We start from the raw sequence: 22,523 nt of genomic DNA, 5'->3' as shown, positions 1-22,523 counted from the left end.
TGACAGACAGAAAATGAGTAAGGTACAGAAACAACTGGATTGGTTACGGCTCAGCATTTGCCTTATTTGAACACAGTTTGAACAGAGGACTGCCTGTGATTGGCTGAAACTTGGTGATTGATTGGTACAAGAGTAGGTTACTATATGTAAACACATCCGGTTAGGTTACAGAACAAAGCCTTTAGGATGAACTTAAAATATGTAAGAGGCAGTGTTAGGCTCAACTGAACACATGTGTATTAGGTTGCTTGAAGTTGTCTCACAGCTTACTCATGCTCTGTCATTAAAAAAAAAATTCCGTTTTCTTCCCTATTTCATTTCACATAGTTTCTGTTACTGTGCCTTCAAGTTGACTAATCTTTTTGTTAGCAATATCAAACTTGCCATTAATTTCATCAGTGTATTTTTAAATCTCAGACCTTGTAGTTTTTATGTCTAGAAGTTTGATTTGGGTCTTTAAACATATTTTCCATATTTTACTGCTTTTTAAATGTAATGGTATACAGTTATAATAACTTTTAATGCCCTCTATTTTAACATATCTGTCAGTTCTGGGTTGATTGGTTGATTATTCTTCTCATTTTGGTTGTGTTTTTCTGCCTCCTTGCTGCCTGGTTATTGTGGGTTGGATATCAGATGCCATTTTTCTTTTTTTTTTTTTTTTTTAACCATGTTTAGTGCTGGATATTTTTGTATTCCTATGAATCTTCTTGAGCTTTGTTTTGGGATGCAGTTAAGTTGCTTGGAAACAGTTTAGACTGTTGGTTTCTCTAGACTCTCTCAGCTCATCATTTCAATCATGATGTCAGTTAGAGCTCATTTACTTTCTTTGTTGTCTCTCACAGATCACTCTGTGTTGTTGCTTGATGTTCAGTGAAACCGCTGTTTCATGTATTCTGTCTTTTGTCATTATTGTTTCAGATGGGAGGGTGGATCTGATCTTGGTTATTCTATCTTTGGCAGTAGTGGAAACTTCCCTGTGGGGTTTTACTTATGGAGTTTGACAGGCTATTCTAAAGTTCATTTGTAAGAGAAAATTCACAATAGCCGAGTAAGTTTTGAAGGAAGGACAACGAAGAGTAGATTGCCATTCCATATATCAAAACATGATAAATCTATAGTAATTCAAATAGTTTACTGTTTGTGCCAGAACAGACAAATAGATAAATGGACAAACAGAGAGAGAGAGAGAGTGTGTGTGTGTGTGTGTGTATACACAGACAAATATTTATACATATGAATTTATGGCAAAAGTGACATTTCAAATCAGGAAAGGGTAGTGTTAAGATAGTTGATTATCCATTCAGAAACCAAAAATTGACTCTTCAAACTGTATTCATTAGAATATGGATTTAGCGTCTTGTGACAGAAACCCAAAGTAATGGTGGTTCAAGAAAGGCAGAAGTTCATTTCTCATGGAAAAGTCTGAGTTTTGTAGCTAAACAGGAACTCCGGCTCTTCTTGTTTTTTTGCCTTGTCATCCACAAGATATTTTCTTGTCTCTGTAGTCTAAAATGCTTCATATTCTGGTCTGTAGAAAGGCTACAGTTACGTGAAGGGAAGGCATATTTTTCCTCTTAAGGGCACAGTGCAGAATTTTCATGTATCTCTTCTGTTCCCAACCTCCAGGTGTGTTGGAAAATAGTCTTTATTCAGGACAGTTCTGAATAGCTCATTGCCTAGCTAAATGTCCTATTATTGTAGAAGTGGAGAACAGAAATTTAGGGACAAGTAGCAATCTAACCTTTGCCATACGTAACAAATTTCAAATGGATTAAAGAAAAATATAAAAATGAAAAGCTGTAAGTACTAGAAGCATATATAGGAGAGTCTGTTTATAATCTATAGGTTATAAAAGTCTTTGCTAAATGAGGCAGAAAGCATAAGCTATAGAGGAAAATATTGATGGCTTTTTACTACATAGTAATCAAAAATGACCATATGACAAAGTTAAGAGAAATCACAGACCAGAAAAGTAAATATAAATATGCAAATAAAAATTGATATTCATGATATGTAAATATATATGCAAATGAAAATATTGATATTCATTATATAAATGAAAAAACTAATATTCACGATATATTTTTTACCTGTAAATTGGTTAAAAACAAATACTTTAGTAGAAAAATGGACAGAGCATATGAACAATCTACAGAGAAATCCAAGTAGTTCATAAACATTAATGTACCTTCCCTGTCTCATAATTTGCGAAATGCAAATTAAAATGACATCTTTTGTTTGTCTATTTAATACAAGTACCATTGTTAGCCAAAGTGTGGGGAACATGGTTACTCTCATGCAGTGTTGGTGAAAGCATAAATTGGTACTGTCTATTTGGAGGTCAGTTTGGCAGTATCACAATGTTGCAATATCTTCTGACTCAGTAGTTTCACTTCTGGGAATCTTGTAAAAAAATAACATGTGAACTAAGTGATGTCTGGACAAGGATGTTTATTGTATCATTGTAGCAACTAAAGATCATAAATTATATCAATGAGGGAATATTTAAAAAAATTAGTATACATCCATGCCATTAATGTAGCTATTAAAAAGAATGACCAGGTACCCCTCTGAGACGAAGCTTCCAGAGGAACAATCAGGCAGTAACATTTGCTGTTCAGCAATATTCACTCTTCTGCAATCTCTGCTGCTGATACCCAGGCAAATAGGGTCTGGAGTGGACCTCCAGCAAACTCCAACAGACCTGCAGCTGAGGGTCCTGACTGTTAGAAGGAAAACTAACAAACAGAAAGGACATCCACACCAAAACCCCATCTGTACATCACCATCATCAAAGACCAAAGGTAGATAAAACCACAAAGATGGGGAAAAAACAGAGCAGAAAAGCTGAAAATTCTAAAAATCAGAGCACCTCTCCCCCTCCAAAGGAACGCAGTTCCTCGCCAGCAACGGAAAAAAGCTGAACGGAGAATGACTTTGACGAGTTGAGAGAAGAGGGCTTCAGACGATCAAACTTCTCCAAGCTAAAGGAGGAAGTTCGAACCCATCACAAAGAAGCTAAAAACCTTGAAAAAACATTAGATGAATGGCTGACTAGAATAACCAATGTAGAGAATTCCTTAAATGACCTGATGGAGCTGAAAACCATGGCACAAGAACTACGTGATGAATGCAAAAGCTTCAGTAACCAATTTGATCAACTGGAAGAAAGGGTATCAGTGATTGAAGATCAAATGAATGAAATGAAGGAAGAATAGAAGTTTAGAGAAAAAAGAGTAAAAAGAAATGAACAAAGCCTCCAAGAAATATGGGACTATGTGAAAAGGCCAAATCTATGACTGATTGGTGTACCTGAAAGTGACAGGAAGAATGGAACCAAGTCGGGAAGCACTCTGCAGGATATTATCCAGGAGAACTTCCCCAACCTAGCAAGGCATGCTGACATTCAAATTCAGGAAATACAAAGAACGCCACCAAGATTCTCCTCGAGAAGAGCAACTCCAAGACTCACAATTGTCAGATTCACCAAAGTTGAAATGAAGGAAAAAATGTTAAGGGCAGCCAGAGAGAAAGGTTGGGTTACCCACAAAGGGAAGCCCATCAGACTAACGACGGATCTCTCGGCAGAAACTCTCCAAGCCAGAAGAGAGTGGGGGCCAATATTCAACATTCTTAAAGAAAAGAATTTTCAACCCAGAATTACATATCCAGCCAAGGTAAGCTTCATAAGTGAAGGAAAAATAAAATCCTTTACAGACAAGCAAATGCTGAGAGATTTTGTCACCACCAGGCCTGCCCTACAAGAGCTCCTGAAGGAAGCGCTAAACATGGAAAGGAACAACTAATACCAGCCACTGCAAAAACATGCCAAATTGTAAAGATGATCGATGCTAGGAAGAAACTGCATCAACTAACGAGCAAAACAACCAGCTAACATCATAATGACAGGATCAAATTCACACATAGCAATATTAACCTTAAATGGAAATGGGCTAAATGCTACAATTAAAAGACACAGACTGGCAAATTGGATAAAGAGTCAAGACCGATCAGTGTGCTGTATTCAGGAGACCCATCTCACATACAGAGACATACATAGGCTCAAAATAAAGGGATGAAGGAAGTTCTACCGAGCAAATGGAAAACAGAAAAAGGCAGGGGTTGCAATCCTAGTCTCTGATAAAACAGACTTTAAACCAGCAAAGATCAAAAGAGACAAGGAAGGCCATTACGTAATGGTAAAGTGATCAATTCAACAAGAAGAGCTAGCTATCCTAAACATAAATGCACCCAATACAGGAGCACCGAGATTCATAAAGCAAGTCGTTAGAGACTTACAAAGAGACTTAGACTCCCACACAATAATAATGGGAGACTTTAACACCCCACTGTCAACATTAGACAGATCAACGAGACAGAAAGTTAAGGATATCCAGGAATTGAACTCAACTCTGCACCAAGCGGACCTAATAGACATCTACAGAACTCTCCACCCCAAATCAACAGAATATACATTCTTAGCACCACATCACACTTATTCCAAAATTGACCACATAGTTGGAAATAAAGCACTCCTCAGCAAGTGTAAAAGAACAGAAATTATAACAAACTGTCTCTCAGACCACAGTGCAATCAAACTAGAACTCAGGAGTAAGAAACTCACTCAAAACCGCTCAACTACATGGAAACTGAACAACCTGCTCCTGAATGAATACTGGGTACATCAAGAAATGAGGCAGAAATAAAGATGTTCTTTGAAACCAATGAGAACAAAGATACAACATACCAGAATCTCTGGGACACATTTAAAGCAGTATGTAGAGGGAAATTTATAGCACTAAATGCCCACAAGAGAAAGCAGGAAAGATCTAAAGTTGACACGCTAACATCACAATTAAAAGAACTAGAAAAGCAAGAGCAAACACATTCAAAAGCTAGCAGAAGGCCAGAAATGACTAAGATCAGAACAGAATCGAAGGAGATAGTGACACAAAAACCCTTCAAAAAATCAGTGAATCCAGGAGCTTTTTTTTGAAAAGATCAACAAAATTGATAGATCACTAGCAAGACTAATAAAGAAGAAAAGAGAGAAGAATCAAATAGACACAATAAAAAATGATAAAGGGGATATCACTACCGACCCCACAGAAATACAAACTACCATCAGAGAATACTATAAACACCTCTAAGCAAATAAACTAGAAAACCTAGAAGGAATGGATAAATTCCTGGACACATGCACTCTCCCAAGACTAAACCAGGAAGAAGCTGAATCCCTGAGTTGACCAATAACAGGTTCTGAAATTGAGGCAATAATTAATAGCCTACCAACCAAAAAAAGTCCAGGACCAGATGGATTCACAGCCATATTCTACCAGAGGTACATGGAGGAGCTGGTACCATTCCTTCTGAAACTATTCCGATCAATAGAAAAAGAGGGAATCCTCCCTAACTCATTTTATGAGGCAACATCTCCTGATACCAAAGGCTGGCAGGGACACAACAAAAAAAGAGAATTTTAGACCAATATCCCTGATGGACATCTAGGCAAAAATCCTCAATAAAATACTGGCAAACCGAATCCAGCAGCACATCAAAAAGCTTATCTACCATGATCAAGTGGGCTTTATCCCTGGGATGCAAGACTGGTTCAACATATGCAAATCAATAAATGTAATCCAGCATATAAACAGAACCAAAGACAAAAACCACATGATTATCTCAATAGATGTAGAAAAGGCCTTTGACAAAATTCAACAGCCCTTCATGCTAAAAACTCAGTAAATTCGATATTGATGGAACATATCTCAAAATAATAAGAGCTATTTATGACAAACCCACAGCCAATACCATACTGAATGGGCAAAAACTGGAAGCATTCCCTTTGAAAACTGGCAGAAGACAGGATGCCCTCTCTCACCACTCCTATTCGACATAGTGTTGGAAGTTCTGGCCAGGCCAGTCAGGCAGGAGAAAGAAATAAAGGGTATTCAATTAGGAAAAGAAGAAGTCAAATTGTCCCTGTTTGCAGATGACATGACTGTATACTTAGAAAACCTCATTGTCTCAGCCCAAAATTTCCTTAAGCTGATAAGCAACTTCAGCAAAGTCTCAGGATACAAAATCAATGTGCAAAAATCACAAGCATTCTTATACACCAGTCAGACAGAGAGCCAAATCATGAGTGAACTCCCATTCACAATTGCTTCAAAGAGAATAAAATACCTAGGAATCCAACTTACAAGGGATGTGAAAGACCTCTTCAAGGAGAACTACAAACCACTGGTCGGTGAAATAAAAGAGGACACAAACAAATGGAAGAACATTCCATGCTCATGGATAGGAAAAACTAATAACATGAAAATGGCTTTCTGCGCTACCTACAGAGGGGTCCATACGGCGTTGTTCTGGATTCCCGTCATAACTTAAAGGGAAACTTTCACAATGTCCGGAGCCCTTGATGTCCTTCAAATGAAGGAGGAGGATGTCCTTAAGTTCCTTGCAGCAGGAACCCACTTAGGTGGCACCAATCTTGACTTCCAGATGGAACAGTACATCTATAAAAGGAAAAGTGATGGCATCTACATCATAAATCTGAAGAGGACCTGGGAGAAGCTTCTGCTGGCGGCTCGTGCCATTGTTGCCATTGAAAACCCTGCTGATGTCAGTGTTATATCCTCCAGGAATACTGGCCAGAGGGCCGTGCTGAAGTTTGCTGCTGCCACTGGAGCCACTCCAATTGCTGGCCGCTTCACTCCTGGAACCTTCACTAACCAGATCCAGGCAGCCTTCCGGGAGCCACGGCTTCTTGTGGTTACTGACCCCAGGGCTGACCACCAGCCTCTCATGGAGGCATCTTATGTTAACCTACCTACCATTGCTCTGTGTAACACAGATTCTCATCTGCGCTATGTGGACATTGCCATCCCATGCAACAACAAAGGAGCTCACTCAGTGGGTTTGATGTGGTGGATGCTGGCTCGGGAAGTTCTGCGCATGCGTGGCACTATTTCCCGTGAACACCCGTGGGAGGTCATGCCTGATCTCTGCTTCTACAGAGATCCTGAAGAGATTGAAAAAGAAGAGCAGGCTGCTGCTGAAAAGGCAGTGACCAAGGAGGAATTTCAGGGTGAATGGACTGCTCCAGCTCCTGAGTTCACTGCTACTCAGCCTGAGGTTGTAGACTGGTCTGAAGGTGTGCAGGTGCCCTCTGTGCCTATTCAGCAGTTCCCTACTGAAGACTGGAGTGCTCAGCCTGCCACGGAAGACTGGTCTGCAGCTCCCACTGCTCAGGCCACTGAATGGGTAGGAGCAACCACTGAATGGTCTTAAGCTGTTCTTGCACGAGCTCTTAAGCAACATGGAAAAATGGTTGATAGAAAATAAACATCAGTTTCTAAAAAAAAAAAAAAAAGAAAATGGCCATACCACCCATGGTAATTTATAGATTTAATGCCATCCCCATTAAGCTACCAATGACTTTCTTCACAGAATTGAAAAAAATTAAAGTTCATATGGAACCAGAAGAACCCGCATTGCCAAGACAATCGTAGCCAAAAGAACAAAGCTGGAGGCATCACGCCACCTGACTGCAAACTATACTACAAGGCTACAGTAACCAAAACAGCATGGTACTAGTACCAAAACAGAGATATAGACCAATGGAACAGTACAGAGCCCTCGGAAATAATACCACACATCTACAACCATCTGATCTTTGACAAAGCTGACAAAAATAAGAAATGGGGAAAGGATTCCCTATTTAACAAATGGTGCTGGGAAAACTGGCTAGCCATATGTAGAAAGCTGAAACTGAATCCCTTCCTTACGCCTTATACAAAAATTAATTCAAGATGGATTAGAGACTTAAATGTTAGACCTAAAACCATAAAAACCCTAGAAGAAAACCTAGGCAGTACCATTCAGGACATAGGCATAGGCAAGGACTTCATGTCTAAAACACCAAAAGCAATGGCAACACAAGCCAAAATTGACAGATGGAATCTAATTCAACTAAAGAGCTTCTGCACAGCAAAGGAAAATACCATCAGAGTGAACAGGCAACCTACAGAATGGGAGAACATTTTTGCAATCCATCCATTTGACAGAGGGCTGATATACAGAACCTACAAAGAACTCAAACAAATTTACAAGAAAAAAACAAACGACCCCATCAAAAAGTAGGCGAAGGATATGAACAGATGCTTCCGAAAAGAAGACATTTATGCAGCGAAATGTCTATCAATGACAGACTGGATTAAGAAAATGTGGCACATATACACCATGGCATACTATGCAGCCATAAAACAGGATGAGTTCATGTCCTTTGTAGGGACATGGATGCAGCTGGAAACCATCATTCTCAGCAAACCATCGGAAGAACAGTAAACCAAACACCGCATGTTCTCACTCATAGGTGGGAATTGAAGAATGAGAACACTTGGACACAGGAAGGGGAGCATGACACACAAGGGCCTGTCGTGGGACAGGGGTAGCAGGGCAGGATAGCATTAGGAGACATACCTAATGTAAATGATGAGCTAATGGGTGCAGCACACCAACATGGCACATGTATACATATGTAAGAAACCTGCACGTTGTGCACATGTACCCTAGAACTTAAAAAGTATAATAAAAAATAAATTAAAAAAAAACATTAAGTTAAAAGTAGAAAAAAAAATGTCAAAATGTATTAAGCCAATATAAAATGAGGGTACAGAAAGTATAAGAAATAATGTGCAAATAAAGTTCATTCAGCTGGAAAAAAAATATGCATTTGAAAATATTGCATTCCACTGCTATATGATATAATATTTGATAAATGCCTATTAGGTCAAATTAGGTGAAATTTTTGTACTAAGCTTCTATGTAATTTCTGATTTTTAAAATTTGTTCTAACCGTTACTGATACAATGTCAGCATCTATAAGTATGATGGTATATTTCTCTATTTTCGCCTTTAATACTATCTTTTTCATTTGTTTTATGTACTTTTAATCTGTATTGTTAAGTATATGAACATTTTGTTTAATGTACATGAACCTTGTTGTAATTTTGATACATTCTTTCATACCTACAGTAATATTCATTGTTTTGAGGTCTGTTTTCTTATAGTAATACAGTCACAGAACTTTCTTATGTTTGTATGTCGCATGTTTTTCATCCCATTATTTAAATTTCATTCTGCCTTTGTACTTTAAGTTTCTTGCTTATAATAAACTTATTTTTGGCTTTCGTAATTTTTATCAATTTTTTGTTACCTTGTAATAGTTATTTTCTATATCGTTATTATTTATTGATACATAATTTTACCTATTGGGATACATGTATTTTGATACAAACATATGGTGTGTAATAATGATCAACTAAGGGTAATTGGGATATCCATCTCTTTAAACATTTATTATTTATTTATGTTGCAAACATTCCTAATCTCTTCTTGTTACTTTGAAATATATGATAGCACAATAGGGCAACTATAGCTGATGATATATTATTAGTTCTGATTATATCTACCTCTTATATTTAATAAAATTATTGTGATGACTGTGATAAAGAATGAAGTGGTTCTGTGTAGATAGACATAAAATCTTCAGAATGTATTAAGTGAAAAAAAGTTGCAGAATGGCATCTGTAGAAAGAATCCATTAATACAAGAAATCAAACCCGAAGTGTGTTGTGTGTCTGTCTTTGTCTCTTTTTGCAATTTTGTAGGGAAAAAAAAAGCCCTAGAAGGGTAGATACCACTCTGTGTATAGTGCTTACATTTGGAGAGGGATGTTGGGGAGATAGGGGTTTATCTCATATTCTCCATTGTGGCTGGAAAGTTTTTTTACAGAGACTAAACTTGTGTTTTACGTAATGAACAAATCATGACTGTAGTAAAAAATCATCTAATCTTTTGACTTTCATGTGTTTTGCTAGGATTGGTCCAAAGGAAGATTTTTTCCATTGTTTGAAATGTAACTTATGTCTAGCTATGAATCTTCAAGGAAGACACAAGGTATATAATTTAGTTTGTGTAATTTTTAAAGTAGTACAGTGTTTTTGAAACAAGCTTAACTTCTAATATGTTTTGGAAGCATGCTAATTTTCATATTTTCCAAGTGCAACTGTATTGCTGTTTTGAAAAGCAGTATTAACAAATAGATATTTTAAAATATGTACCTCAGAATATCTGATCTACAATTCCTTTTCTTCTCTATAGTGTAAGAATGTTTATATCACTTATTAACATAATGTTGACAACTTCAAAGTTGGTTTATGGATTCTTACCATTGGTACTGCGTTTCAGAATAACTTGAAAACAGGAGAAATACTGAATGGTGTAACCTAATTAGCACAACATTCTAAGAAAATTCGAAAAATATTTTACTATTTTTTTTTACAATTAAGACATACATATTTTAAATCTGTATATAGGAATTATGTCACAATCCCAGGCCCTTTTTCATTATTTAAAAAAAAATCTAATAAAGTATTACATTTATAGTACTGATTCTACCTACTACAAGAATTTAATTAAAAGAATGAAAGATTGGCGTAAAGTGAAGTGTAAATCATACTTGTTCAAGTATATGAAATTCCAGATAAGGGAGAACAGTGTAAGTAGCAACATTGTAACTGTGGAGAGAGAGAGAGAGAGACAGATAGACATTAATTGGAAAGAGACTGAAATTATTTACTTAGCAGTATAGTAGGTTCGATAGTAAGGTAAGGATAAGAAGTTATTGCAGAAATATAATATTAGCTGGAACTTGGCCTAAATAGTAAAGTGGTGAGGAAAATTGAGATGAACAATGAACATACATGATGTGGTAATGGTATTAAGGAAAAAGAGTGAGGCGGAGTAAAGATGACTCTGAAGATTTTCAGCCCCAACTTAAGGTACTTATTAGTAGATTGTAAATTTTTTGAATATAAAAGATTGAGTTTGGTTTTTAAACTTGAGCTTGTGGTGATGGCAAGCTATGCTAGTGGAGATAGCCAGGAGTCAGTAGTATCTTATAGATTACATTTCCCTGATGTTCTGGTTTCCAAAGCATGTGTAGTGTGTGTGTGAGTGTGCACACACTAATTCATTGCATCCTCACCTCAGCATTTGCGTTCCATCAACTCAGAGATGCTACTGATGATCAGATATGTTGTAATTGCGGGGATGTTAAAATGTATGTGTGAGGTGTACTTTAGAATCAAATGAAATATGTATTAATTTTATTTTATAAATAAGAAACGTAAGACTAAAGCAGTGGCTAGTCCAGAATCTCAAGGACTGGTAAATAGCAGAGCTAGGATTACAGTCTAGATTTTTAAACTTACTCTTAAGCTTATTATTTTGAGGGTTTATCTCCCCACTATACTGTCATCTTTCAAAAACATATCTATTTTTTTGTTACGGTTTTTTTGTTTTGTTGTTTTTTAGTTATCTTTTATTGTCTGTATTACTACGTGGTCCTGCCATCTATTAAGTGCTTCCATTAAAAACCTGGGAGTCTTCCATGGCACAGTGCTTTCCCTTACCTCCTTGCATTTAATCAGACATTAAATCTTGTCAAATTAAGAACTCAGGCTCTGAAGTTAGCCTACTGGAGCGCCAGTTTAACTGTGACTTTGGAAGTTCTTCTCTAGGCTTCCACTGCTTCAACTGTAAAATGGTATAACAATCATAGCCTATTTCATCTAGGATTGTGAGATTTAATTGATCTTATACAGGTACTGTGCTGAACATGGCATATAGTAAATTTCAATAATATGAACTATTATTATTACCAATATTATTAGTAAGTAGTTGAGCTTACTAATTTAGGTCACTGGCTTTGGAGCAAAACATACATAATATGCAAAGGTTCCAAATCTTATTATCGTTGGATCTTGGGTAAGTGTCTTGAATTCCTAAGTCACTTTCCTTATCTGTGGAAGTGAAGGTACTATCAATAATGTTTATTATTTTCACTGTATCAAGTAATGTGCCAAGCCTGAAATAGTGTGAGATTTAAATAACTGTTAAAAAACTCTCTTCTGATATATAAGCATATATTAATGTTAGCTATTATTTTTTAGTAAGTTGATTTTGTTAATTTTTTTTATTAATACTGTTATACCTGACATTTTCATCTAGTTAAGCTTTTGTTAATGTGAATTTCTCTTTTAAACAGTGTATTGAAAATGTGTCCCGACAGAATTGTCCAATATGTTTGGAGGTAGGCTTAAAATATTTTTTACTTTGGAAGTCTCAGCTCTTGAATTCAAAATACTTGGATGTTTATATTGTCTTCATACAAGCACTAACATTTATTTCTTTTACAGGACATTCACACATCCCGTGTTGTTGCTCATGTCTTGCCATGTGGACATCTTTTACATAGGTAAAGTAACATTTTTTTCTCAATGATGTTTGAAAATAGTGGAGACAGTTTTTGTTTTACTAAAATAATCTTATATTTTCTTTCAGGACGTGTTATGAAGAAATGTTGAAAGAGTGAGTGTTTGGGATTTTAAAAATAATTGTAAGATGTTTGATTTTTTTGTGTGTGTGGTGTGGGGTGGTGGACAAACATTGTTACTTATACTGTATTGGGCATGGCAATATTTATATTGAAATGGGTAGGGTAGATGAATAGTGTTAAAACAGGACAAAGCATCTTGGATATAGAACTACATCTTTGCTATATGTTTCTCTTAAGCCTCGTCTCCTCCCACAATTTGAGATAGATACCTCTTTTTTTTTCTGGCCATATATACCAGGAAGCAGTCTTTGCCGGATGCTGTTACAGTGTTGTAAAAATGCCGAAAAATATTGCTGAAAATTTGTTAGGTTGTTATATTGGCTAAGTATAATGAAGTAAAAGAAAGTAGGTGAAGCAATCATTAAAGCTAAGACTTTATTAATGGAAAGGATATTAAAATTAGATGAAAATAATTGAAAAGAGGAGACTGTATTTTGGTCCTACAGATTGATGAGCAAAAATTTGAAGAGCTGGGGAGAGGGCATTTTTGGTTTTCAAATTTTTAGAACGGAAATAATATCTGAATAATTTTTAACAAATACAGTATCTTCGCATGAGTGTATTAAGAAATTAAGGTTGTTTAGCTAGGGATAGCTTAATTAGTTTGTAAAAATATATGAAGTATATTCTACAAAGAATATGGACTAATTACTCTCCATTTTATAATACTGAGGAAAAAGACCTAGTTTTAAATAAGTATACAGGAATTAATTTAAAAGTTGTATAGTGTGAAAGTTCCCAGGTTCCTAAGAGATTATCTTGAAATAGAGGAAAATGCCTGTTTTGAATGGTTCATGTAGCTTGCATCTTCTTGTATACCTGAATTAATATATTCTTTGTTTAATGTTTGGAAAATAACCTTTTTATCTTTTTCAGAGGCTACAGATGTCCATTATGTATGCACTCTGCTTTAGATATGACCAGGTATTGGAGACAGCTGGATGATGAAGTAGCACAGACTCCTATGCCATCAGAATATCAGAACATGACTGTGGATGTGAGTAGAATCAATACTTTGTAGATTCCTTATTGACACTCTTCATTTTTGCCCTCCTGCTTGAATTTGCCAAAAAAGAAAAAAAATACTGGTTTGACACAGATGCTAATGTGATGATTATGGAAAGCACAAATGATTTTTAAATTTTAGTTAAATATGTAGCTCAGATCAGGAAAAAAAAGTCTTAAGAATGCCTTTATGTAGTTTTTCCCAACACTAGATGGCAGGCAAAAACTTTATTCTTAATTGTTTACACATTACTTGCCAGAGTCAGTCAGTAATATAACTGACTAGGGTTGGATCACTGGTGGGAGGTTTTAAGTACATTTTAGTTTTAATTATTTTACATTTTATTTCAGGAGAACATATTTGCTGATTTTTGAGATTACGTTTTGGTTTTTAGTGTTTATTACCCTTTTTATTTCATCTTAGACTTATTTTTATCGAGTGCACACAGGAGACCCCTTTTTCACTTCTGTTGTTCACAGAATCATAAGCAAAGAACAAATTGAGAGGTAAGAGTCATAATTACAGGGAAGTCTTGATTCACGATCTTGGGAAAAAACTGTCCACACTAAAATGCCGCTTGCTTCTGGGAAAAAACTTTCCTGGTTAACTTTACCTTAAGGTCTCTAATGGGTGTCCACTTCCAAGAGTGTGGAGGGTCCCTTCTGAATTGTGAGATAATGAACCTAAGGTTCAAAGTCCAGAAGATTTACTGCAGTGTGCGTGGGAAAGGCAGTCTTTCTCTGATGTTGTTCTCAGAAGACCCAATCTCCAGATTCTAGATTGTGAAGGGTTTGATTGTTCTTAGTCATTGGACCATCAAAATTTTCTTTACCTGATGAAAATGTACTTTGGCATAATGCATAAAAGCCTTGCAGCATTTAGTCGTATCAGAGTTTGGTAGTGGAAGATGCATGAGATTCTATTTATTATTAGGTGCATAGGCCTTCCAGTGATTATTGCATAAGGGGTCAACTTATGTTTTCCACTTCAAGTGAATCTGATTGCCATCAATCTGCAATATCAATCTGCAGTATGTTTAACCAAGGCAATCCAGTCAATTCAGTTAGTTTTGTCTAATGCTATTGTATCTGTACTATCTTATGTAACTATTTTACAACTTGTCCAGTGAAATAAGTACCTCTGTCACTGGCGATTTCTCTAGGAATGTCCCATGAGAGAAACACATTTTATAATAACCTTTTAACTGTAATAGAATTAATCCTCTTGCATGGGATACCTTCTATACAACCAGAAAACAGGCATTGAAAATGACAATTGAATGTAATCCCTCTATAAATACTTAAATGGCCCATCAGGTAGCAGAAATGTACTTGAAGTTTTGATTGTCTTCCCAGGATTATGGTTTCGACAAAGCAAACATTGGTCACAAATTATTTTAGCTATTTAGCAATATATATAAATTTTATATATCTGTATAAAATTTGGATTATTTTATCTTTTCCATGATGAGCCATGGAATGCAGAACTTTTTTTTTTTTTTTTGGAGACAGAGTCTTGCACTTGTTGTGCAGGCTGGAGTGCAGTGGCACAATCTCGGCTCACTGCAACCTCCACCTCCAGGGTTCAAGTGATTCTCCTGCCTCAGCCTCCCGAGTAGCTGGGATTACAGGTGCCCGCCACCATGCCTGGCTAATTTTTGTATTTTTAGTAGAGTTGGGGTTTTGCCATGTTGGCCAGACTGGTCTCAAACTCCTGACCTCATGATCCGCCTGCTTCGGCCTCCCAAAGTGCTGGGATTATAGGAGTGAGCCACCTCGCCCAGCTGGAATGCAGAACTTTTAATAATGGAAGCTTTAAGGATTTAGGAAGGGCCAGGGGGCTGTCCAGGTTCTCCATGAGTCCATGCTTAACATTGGATTTGTGTCCTCTTAAATACCAGATTAGGTGCCTCCCACTGATAACTGAAGGGTTATTATAGGTAATTTGGCTTGGATTGTGGAGTTGATTGAAATCTAAACAATTTCAGTACTGGCTGATTTAGTGTGAAAATCTGGCAAGTATTTTCTTGGTATTCAGTTGATTTTTATCCTGCTTGGGTTAGCGGTTTTATAAACCAGTCAGTCTCTCCATTAGAGAGTTCTAGGAATTGTTATCCAGTCCAAGTCCTAAAGTTGTCAGAAATCTGTATTTAAGAGAGCTTGTCAGGGTCCTGTTCATCCTTTCATGAACCTCCTTGAAGACACAGAACTGTAGGATTTTGCTTGCTTGTGAAGTTTTCAGAGAAACTGCATCAGAATTAAGCAGTTAACTGTGGAAACAACTTAAAATGGTTATAAAGACATGATTGACAAGGAAATTTGGTTATTTCTGTGGCCTGCAATAACACAATAACCATAATCAAGACTGATAGAACATACTCAGACATAAAGAATTTTAGAATCATATAATCTTGGAATAAATCTTAATAAAAATATAACAGAAAAGTTAAATATCATTTCTTATCTGACAGTGCTTCTTATGTAATTTAACAGATCAAATAATCCTTTTTTCTCTCTTAGGATGCTGCAGGGGCCCTTTGTAGCATGCCAAAGTTAGAGGTCAAAAAAAAAAAAGACTTAATTTTGAAGTTGAAATTTGGTTTTGGGAAGCTTGTCACGTGTGTTGAAGATTTAAAACACTTGACCAAAACAGAATCATAAGTCACTATAAAATAAGTCATTTGTATAGCCAATATGAGAATTAACAGGTTTTAAAAAGTGAAAACATTTACTCTTTGAAACTCAGTTTTCTAAACAACCAAAAGTCCTGAGACAGCGTGAGACAAAATCTGTTTCGCCTTGTCTCCTCTTTTTATTGTTTGAAGTTTACTCAAAAAGTAAACAAAAATATTTTACTGTCTTATTAATACTACATGAAATCTTTGTTCAAGAGAGAAAACCAGATTTTACCTTTGTATTATTAGGACTAAAGCTAATTTTAATAAAACCTTATAAACAAATCCATCCAATCTGTCAGTTTTTTTACCATGTAAGATTTCCATAAATCTTTTATATTCCCTTATAAACTTTTAAAATTCTTTCTTTTGAACATTATGTATTTTAATCTACACTGTTTTATTCCTTCAATTTGAAACAACCATTAAGTAACTTCAAACTAGACCAAAAAAAATTTTTTTTTTTTTTTTTTGAGACAGAGTCTTGCTCTGTCATCTAGGCTGGAGTGCAGTGGAGCAATCTTGGCTCACTGCAACCTCTGCTTCCGGGGTTTAAGCAATTCTTCTGCCTCAGCCTCCTGAGTAGCTGGGACTACAAGCATACAGCACCATACCCAACTAATTTTTGTACTTTTAGTAGAGACAGGGTTTCATCATATTAGCCAGGCTGGTCTCGAACTTCTGACCTTGTGATCCGCCCACCTTGGCCTCCTAAAGCTAAATTTTTTTTAAACACATGCCTTGGCAACTTTTCTCACCAAAAGTATATCTTGCTTGTTTTATACTCCATATAGGGAATTGTTTTTCTTACATCTAGTAGTTTTAGTTACATATATTAACTACAGTTTCAACTCTTAGTAATCCTAATTTCCAGTGAAAACCTTAGGAAGTAATTTTGAACTGTTTTGTATCAGTATTTATAGATGGAAGCCATTTTAATTTTTTGGAAGGCTGTTTCCTTAAATTATTATTTATTAAGATATCTAAATATATTTAGCTTTTCTATGCTATATAAAAATAAGATGCCAGAGTATATAAACTTATAATTAATGTTTTAGCATTTTAACTTACAAATGACTTAAAAGTTTTATGATTACTTAAACATGTAAGATTTTAAATTACTGAAAAGAAATTTGAAATTAGGACACAGGTGTACCCTCCCTAATGTTTTCCCAGTCATCTTGAGTCTCAAGTAGTCATATGTCAACCAGGAGGCTATGAAGGGCAGAGCCTGGCTGAGTCTTGAATTTACATACCACTTATAGAGCTTTGAACAGAAGACAGAGCTGTAAAGATGATGCCTGGAGGATGGAACCCCTCGCAGAATAGCCAGGAGGCAAAGCTAAGGCAGGGAAGAAGAAGCCCTAGTGGTCTTGATTAGCCAGGAGGCAAAGCTAAGGCAGGGAAGAAGACGCCCTAGTGGGCTTGATTCTGCCTTGTAGCTACAGGTCTAGGCACTGAGAACATGTACCTAGGCCTCACTTAGCCAGACTTCAGAATCTAGAGGTTCAAAACCCAAAACAAGGTCACAGTCAAATCAAGCAAGTGTTGAATTATATTCAACAGACACCTCTGAAGCCACTCTTATTTTACTAACAGTATAAAAACTGGCTTTATTTACCAAATGTTATCACATACACGTAACACCTGTAGGAATACAGACACAGGCAGAAGCAGATCTTAGAGCTTTCCTAAAGGATTTTCATTTGCGGGCGTTTAAATAGTTTTTCTATTCTCCATTCAGACGATCAGTTTTCCAATTAACCTGTTTCATTGCCCTGAGCAATTGTTAGCTAGGCAGCCCTAAATATGCATTTCTAAAGGACCAACTCTTAGGTCAAACAAGGTAGAAAATTTATATCTCTAAAGCACAGAGCTAAGACTTTAGATGTAAATATTGTGCCATCATTTGCTCAAACCAAGGAAAAAATGGTGTAAAAGTTATGACAAGATGGCCGGAAAATCACCTTGAACAAAGGTATGACTATGTAAATTTAAAACAGTGATAAGAGTTCCTAATGTACACAGACAGACACCTTTACAAATGGAAATTTCCTTTATAGATATAAATTGATTCTACCAAAAGGGTTTCAGGATAGCCTTCTGTATAGTCAATTAAATGCTGGATAGGTATATTTTAGTTCCATAGATGGTTTTTAAAAATTTACTGTTTCTTAGCTAAAATTACTGAGTTTAGGGTGGAGCCCACTAAGAGAGTAGGGAAAGAAAGCATTCTTTTTTATTGTTTGCAGTTTACTCAAAAATTAAACAGAAGTATTTTAGTGTCCATGTCCATGCCTGGGCGCAGTATGGATAGATCTGAAAAAAAGCAAGTCTGCTTTACCTGAGGGCCTACATTTTATAAACATTTTATCCAGGCTGTGTTTTTTTTAGCCTTCAGGGCAGTATAGTAACTAAGCCAAAAGGCTAGTAGATTTAATTTCTCTTATCAGTTAGTTAAGCTTTTTATTTGCCTTTTAAAAGTCTTTTTTTTTTTAAGGCAATAAAAATATTGAAATATTTTTAGAAGTTTCACTCAATAGGCATTTTTAGATGAGTCTAATTTGGGAGCCCTTGTTTTCAAATGCACTTTTTCTTTTTTTTTGGTTTGATTTTTAACAGCTCCTTATGGTCATCATCAAATGCACTTCTTAACGTATAGTTTTAAGTGTTCATTTGGGACGTTCCATTATAATTTTAAATTACCTTTAGTAAGGTTTTGCCATTTCTATAAACAAATGGCATTTTATCCTTCCATAAAATGTTTAAAAAGTGTTTGCTGCTTCTGGGGCCTAATACTTACACTTGTAGGCAGAACCAGAAGGTAGATTGCTCAGTTCTTCAGAAATTAAGGATCCCGTTTTCACCTTGAATCTTGGCTTTGGCTCTCATATTTCCTTGGTAAGCTTAACCAGTGATTTTTTTCCCTACTTAAGCGTGCAAGAAGAATTGAAGAGGGCAGGACACAAAAAACCCTGTGAATTTCCAAAAGCCAGTTTGCACCCCCTGCTGTTTTACCATTTACTGTGCTTCTGCCTGACCCAGTCAGACATAAGAGGCCTTTAGCTAGCTCCAAGGCAGTTGGATCCTGGACCCAGTCCGGTTTTTGCTGCGACTTCTGAATCCAGTTCAGATGAAAAATGTGTTCAAAAAAACTTGGATAGCTCAAAACACAAATCCGCGGAGTTTTAGAATCTGAGAACTTACATTATTCCTAATGGCTGCGAGAGAGCAGTGGACACAAAGGGCCTAACGGTACCATACTGGGTCCCTTGGTGCTCTTGGAGGTCACTGCAAGCTCTACTTCAAATCCCACTTCTGATATCAGCTGTTTGAAGAAAAACCTTACACAAATTAAATTTAACAGAACTTAATTGAGAAACAATTTGTGAATCAGGCAGCCCTGAACCAGAATAGATTCATAGGGTCTTGACTGACTGTATTTGGTTGCAATTAGCCTGCAAACTAAAGCTTAAAGGGTTGTTTCTGTGCCTTTTGTCTTATGGAGAGTGATCATCTTTTTTCCTTTAAGTAAGATGTGTTGCTGTCTCTCCTCAGCCCTAGTATTGAGTTTTAGATCAGAATGGGAAAGCCTAGTTTTCTGGCTAGATAATTTTTGGTTATATTACACATTTTCTGAACATCTTCAGATACTTCAGCATACAAGGATAAAAACCACGTAGCAAAGCCAGATGAAAATTATTTTTTGTTTTATTTACACTGGAGTGTTTCATAATTCATGTGGATAATTGTTAGGGCAATGAAAAATAACTTTTAGAATACTAACCGATAATCATGTGATTGCCTAGAGACCGAAGTGTGCTATGTTCCATGTAGATAATTTTTCGAAATAATGGCTTCATTAAGGTACAATTCACATATTATACAGCTCATTCATTTAAATTGTACAATTAGGTGCTTTTAAAAATATTCATGTAGTTATGCAAACATCACCACAATTTTAGAACATTTTTATCATCCTAAAAAGGAAACACTCGTACTCATTAGCAGTCATTCCCTAATGCCCCAGGGCTAGGCAACCACTAATACACATTTAGATCGTATTTTTTAAAGAATTATTTTCCAAATTATAATTTAGCGCAAATTTGGAAATTTTCTGCTTGTTGTAGTGTGACTATTCAAAAGCGAGTGCTTTTCTTGCATAGTAATGTATTGATTTTCAGGTTAACACCTTCGTTATTTTTCAGGTTCTTACTTAGCACTAGAAGAAATTAATTCTTAAACAGCATCTTACTGTTATTGTAGGGATAAGCGAAGAGCCTGTATTTACTCAATTTTAGGAACTACTCTTTTTGCAATCTAATTCATTCCTAAGGCAGAGAAGACAGGGAACAGTATACTGAACCTAAAAAATAAACAAAAATATTATTTGTGTAAAAATTTTGGTTTTATTAACTGAGATATATTTTTGACTGAAAAATAATGAAATCATGTTGCTATTTTGAATTGTAGGTATCAAGGTATTGATCTGATTATGCCTAGGTTAATTTTCTTGCTTGCACTATTTATACTGTTTAATATTTGGAAACTATTTTAAAACAAGCTTTTTTTTTTTTTGCTCAAATCTGCCTTTGCGCTTTCTGAATGCAGAACCACCTTAATAGCCTTTTAGAGTTTTCAGTGAAAAACTAAAAAGAAATTTCTACTTTTGGAAATGTTTAGACTTATGTATGTATTTTCACATATTTAATATGGTTTTCAAGGGATTATTATGAGCAGACAATGCTACTTGTATTTATAAGGTTTAAAATGCTTAATTTGAATTAATCTCTTTTCAGATTCTCTGCAATGACTGTAATGGACGATCCACTGTTCAGTTTCATATATTAGGCATGAAATGTAAGATTTGTGAATCCTACAATACTGCTCAAGCTGGAGGACGTAGAATTTCACTGGATCAGCAATGACGACCCTATGCAGTACTGGAGAAGTTGGCATTTTCTGATATAGAAAAAGGCTTTCCTTGGTATCGTGTTATCATGTGTCATCATCTATGCATTAGAGTTGATGTGTTTTGTACTAGTGTCACAGCATAAAATCATATTACAAGTACTTAAGGATTCAGAGTCTCTTGATAGAATTATCATAGCTCTATATTGAATGAAAGCCACTGTGCTTATGTTTTGATTGGAAATTCCTTTAGTGTCAATTTTTTGGAAGCCAATGCTGTTCGCCACTGATACATTCATAGAAGTGTATTATGTTTTCATGAAATTTTGCTTTAGGTGACACTATGCACGCAGTTCATTTTTAGTTCTTGATAGAACTGCACTTAATTCTCAGTAGTATTCTTGACTTTTTAAGGGCTGTGCTATAGTAAGTTCTCCCTTACTGTTAAAACCTAATTAAATACGCTCTAGAATTTTCTAAGACAGTCCTCTGGATCCTCTGAATGTGAATTTTGATGTAATAATGGTTAATAAAATTATATTGAAACAGTGTTTTATAGTAAGTTTTTTCCAAAGTTTTCTATGTTTGGCTCAACTAGGGCAGTATCATTAGCTCTATAATGTAAAATAAATTTTCTTTCTTTTGAGGTATTCTGTAAAAGTAGTTGGGAAAATTATTATGTAAAATAATAAGACTCTTCCAAAGTCTTAATAAAAACATCAACATTGAAAACAGTTTTTTTAGGTTGCCCAAAATTATTTCTTCAAAGAGTCATTCATTTATTCATTTATTTAGCAAGTATTTATTGAGCAACTGCTATGTGGCAGATATGTTTCTAGATGCTGTAGAGACAACAGTGGACAATAAAGATAAAAGTCCTTGTCCTTAAAACAGCAGTACATTCTAGTGTTCATCATATTTGATCAGTGTACTCATTTTCCTTTATGCAAGGAGTATATTGTAAATGAATGGAATATTTCTTCCCTAAGCATGTGAAAATAGGGGATAGATGAGTGGGAAGGGCATGGGATATTCCTGGCAAGATCTCTGATTTCATAATACTTTTTTGGGCTCATGTAATGGAATTAAATATACCTCTTAATTCAGGAACAAAGTTAACAAATGTGTTTGATGATCGAGCTGACTTTGACAGTAGTATCTCCGTAATAGCTTACATTAGGCTAGGAAGTAAAATGTACACATATCAGTTGATAAGTACCTATTGAGCATCAGTTGTATTTCCAACTTTGAGCTATTTGAATCTTCTGTGAATAAGGAAGTTAGCCTCTTAACTAGAAAGCCTAAGAGTTTGGGCACATTTATTTCTTCTTTTGTTGAAATTTATTCACCTGGATAAAGGCAGCAGTTTGGGGCTCAGATCTTTATTCTATCTCACCTTCTTGTCTTCTGTATTCTACTCTTCTTAGGTTCTTTCCCTTCATCTGTTTTCTTGGCCTGGCCAG

At 35.8% G+C, this 22,523-nt stretch overlaps 2 protein-coding genes across 4 annotated transcripts in view; both read left to right on the top strand.

The window, feature by feature from the left end:
* Positions 1–22,048, top strand: part of RCHY1 (ring finger and CHY zinc finger domain containing 1) — a 37,259-nt gene extending 15,211 nt beyond the window's left edge. Inside the window, exons 4-9 of one of the 3 annotated variants that reach the window (XM_007998907.3) lie at positions 9,888–9,966; positions 12,119–12,163; positions 12,270–12,328; positions 12,415–12,441; positions 13,346–13,466; positions 20,949–22,048. In XM_007998907.3, the coding sequence (XP_007997098.1) occupies positions 9,888–9,966; positions 12,119–12,163; positions 12,270–12,328; positions 12,415–12,441; positions 13,346–13,466; positions 20,949–21,077 (460 nt within the window). In that variant the 3' untranslated portion in view covers positions 21,078–22,048. Of the gene's footprint in view, positions 1–9,887; positions 9,967–12,118; positions 12,164–12,269; positions 12,329–12,414; positions 12,442–13,345; positions 13,467–13,898; positions 14,860–20,948 lie in introns of those variants that run through there. The other 2 variants (XM_007998909.3, XM_007998908.3) reach the window with 2 other exon arrangements.
* On the top strand, positions 4,995–8,618 carry LOC140711995 (small ribosomal subunit protein uS2-like). The gene has a single exon (XM_073017409.1). It carries the CDS (start codon positions 6,409–6,411, stop codon positions 7,294–7,296), a length of 888 nt encoding a protein of 295 aa, XP_072873510.1. The 5' UTR covers positions 4,995–6,408; the 3' UTR covers positions 7,297–8,618.
* Positions 22,049–22,523: the final 475 nt, after the last annotated feature.

Source organism: Chlorocebus sabaeus, chromosome 7 (assembly GCF_047675955.1).
Source record: "Chlorocebus sabaeus isolate Y175 chromosome 7, mChlSab1.0.hap1, whole genome shotgun sequence".
Classification (NCBI taxonomy): domain Eukaryota; kingdom Metazoa; phylum Chordata; class Mammalia; order Primates; family Cercopithecidae; genus Chlorocebus; species Chlorocebus sabaeus.
The sequence above is the reverse complement of the archived record's forward strand: the minus strand, read 5'-3'. Positions and strand labels throughout refer to the sequence as shown.

Bases quoted from the DNA above. Each gene is read 5' to 3' on its own strand.
- LOC140711995 (XM_073017409.1), top strand. From the start codon at position 6,409: ATGTCCGGAGCCCTTGATGTCCTTCAAATGAAGGAGGAGGATGTCCTT.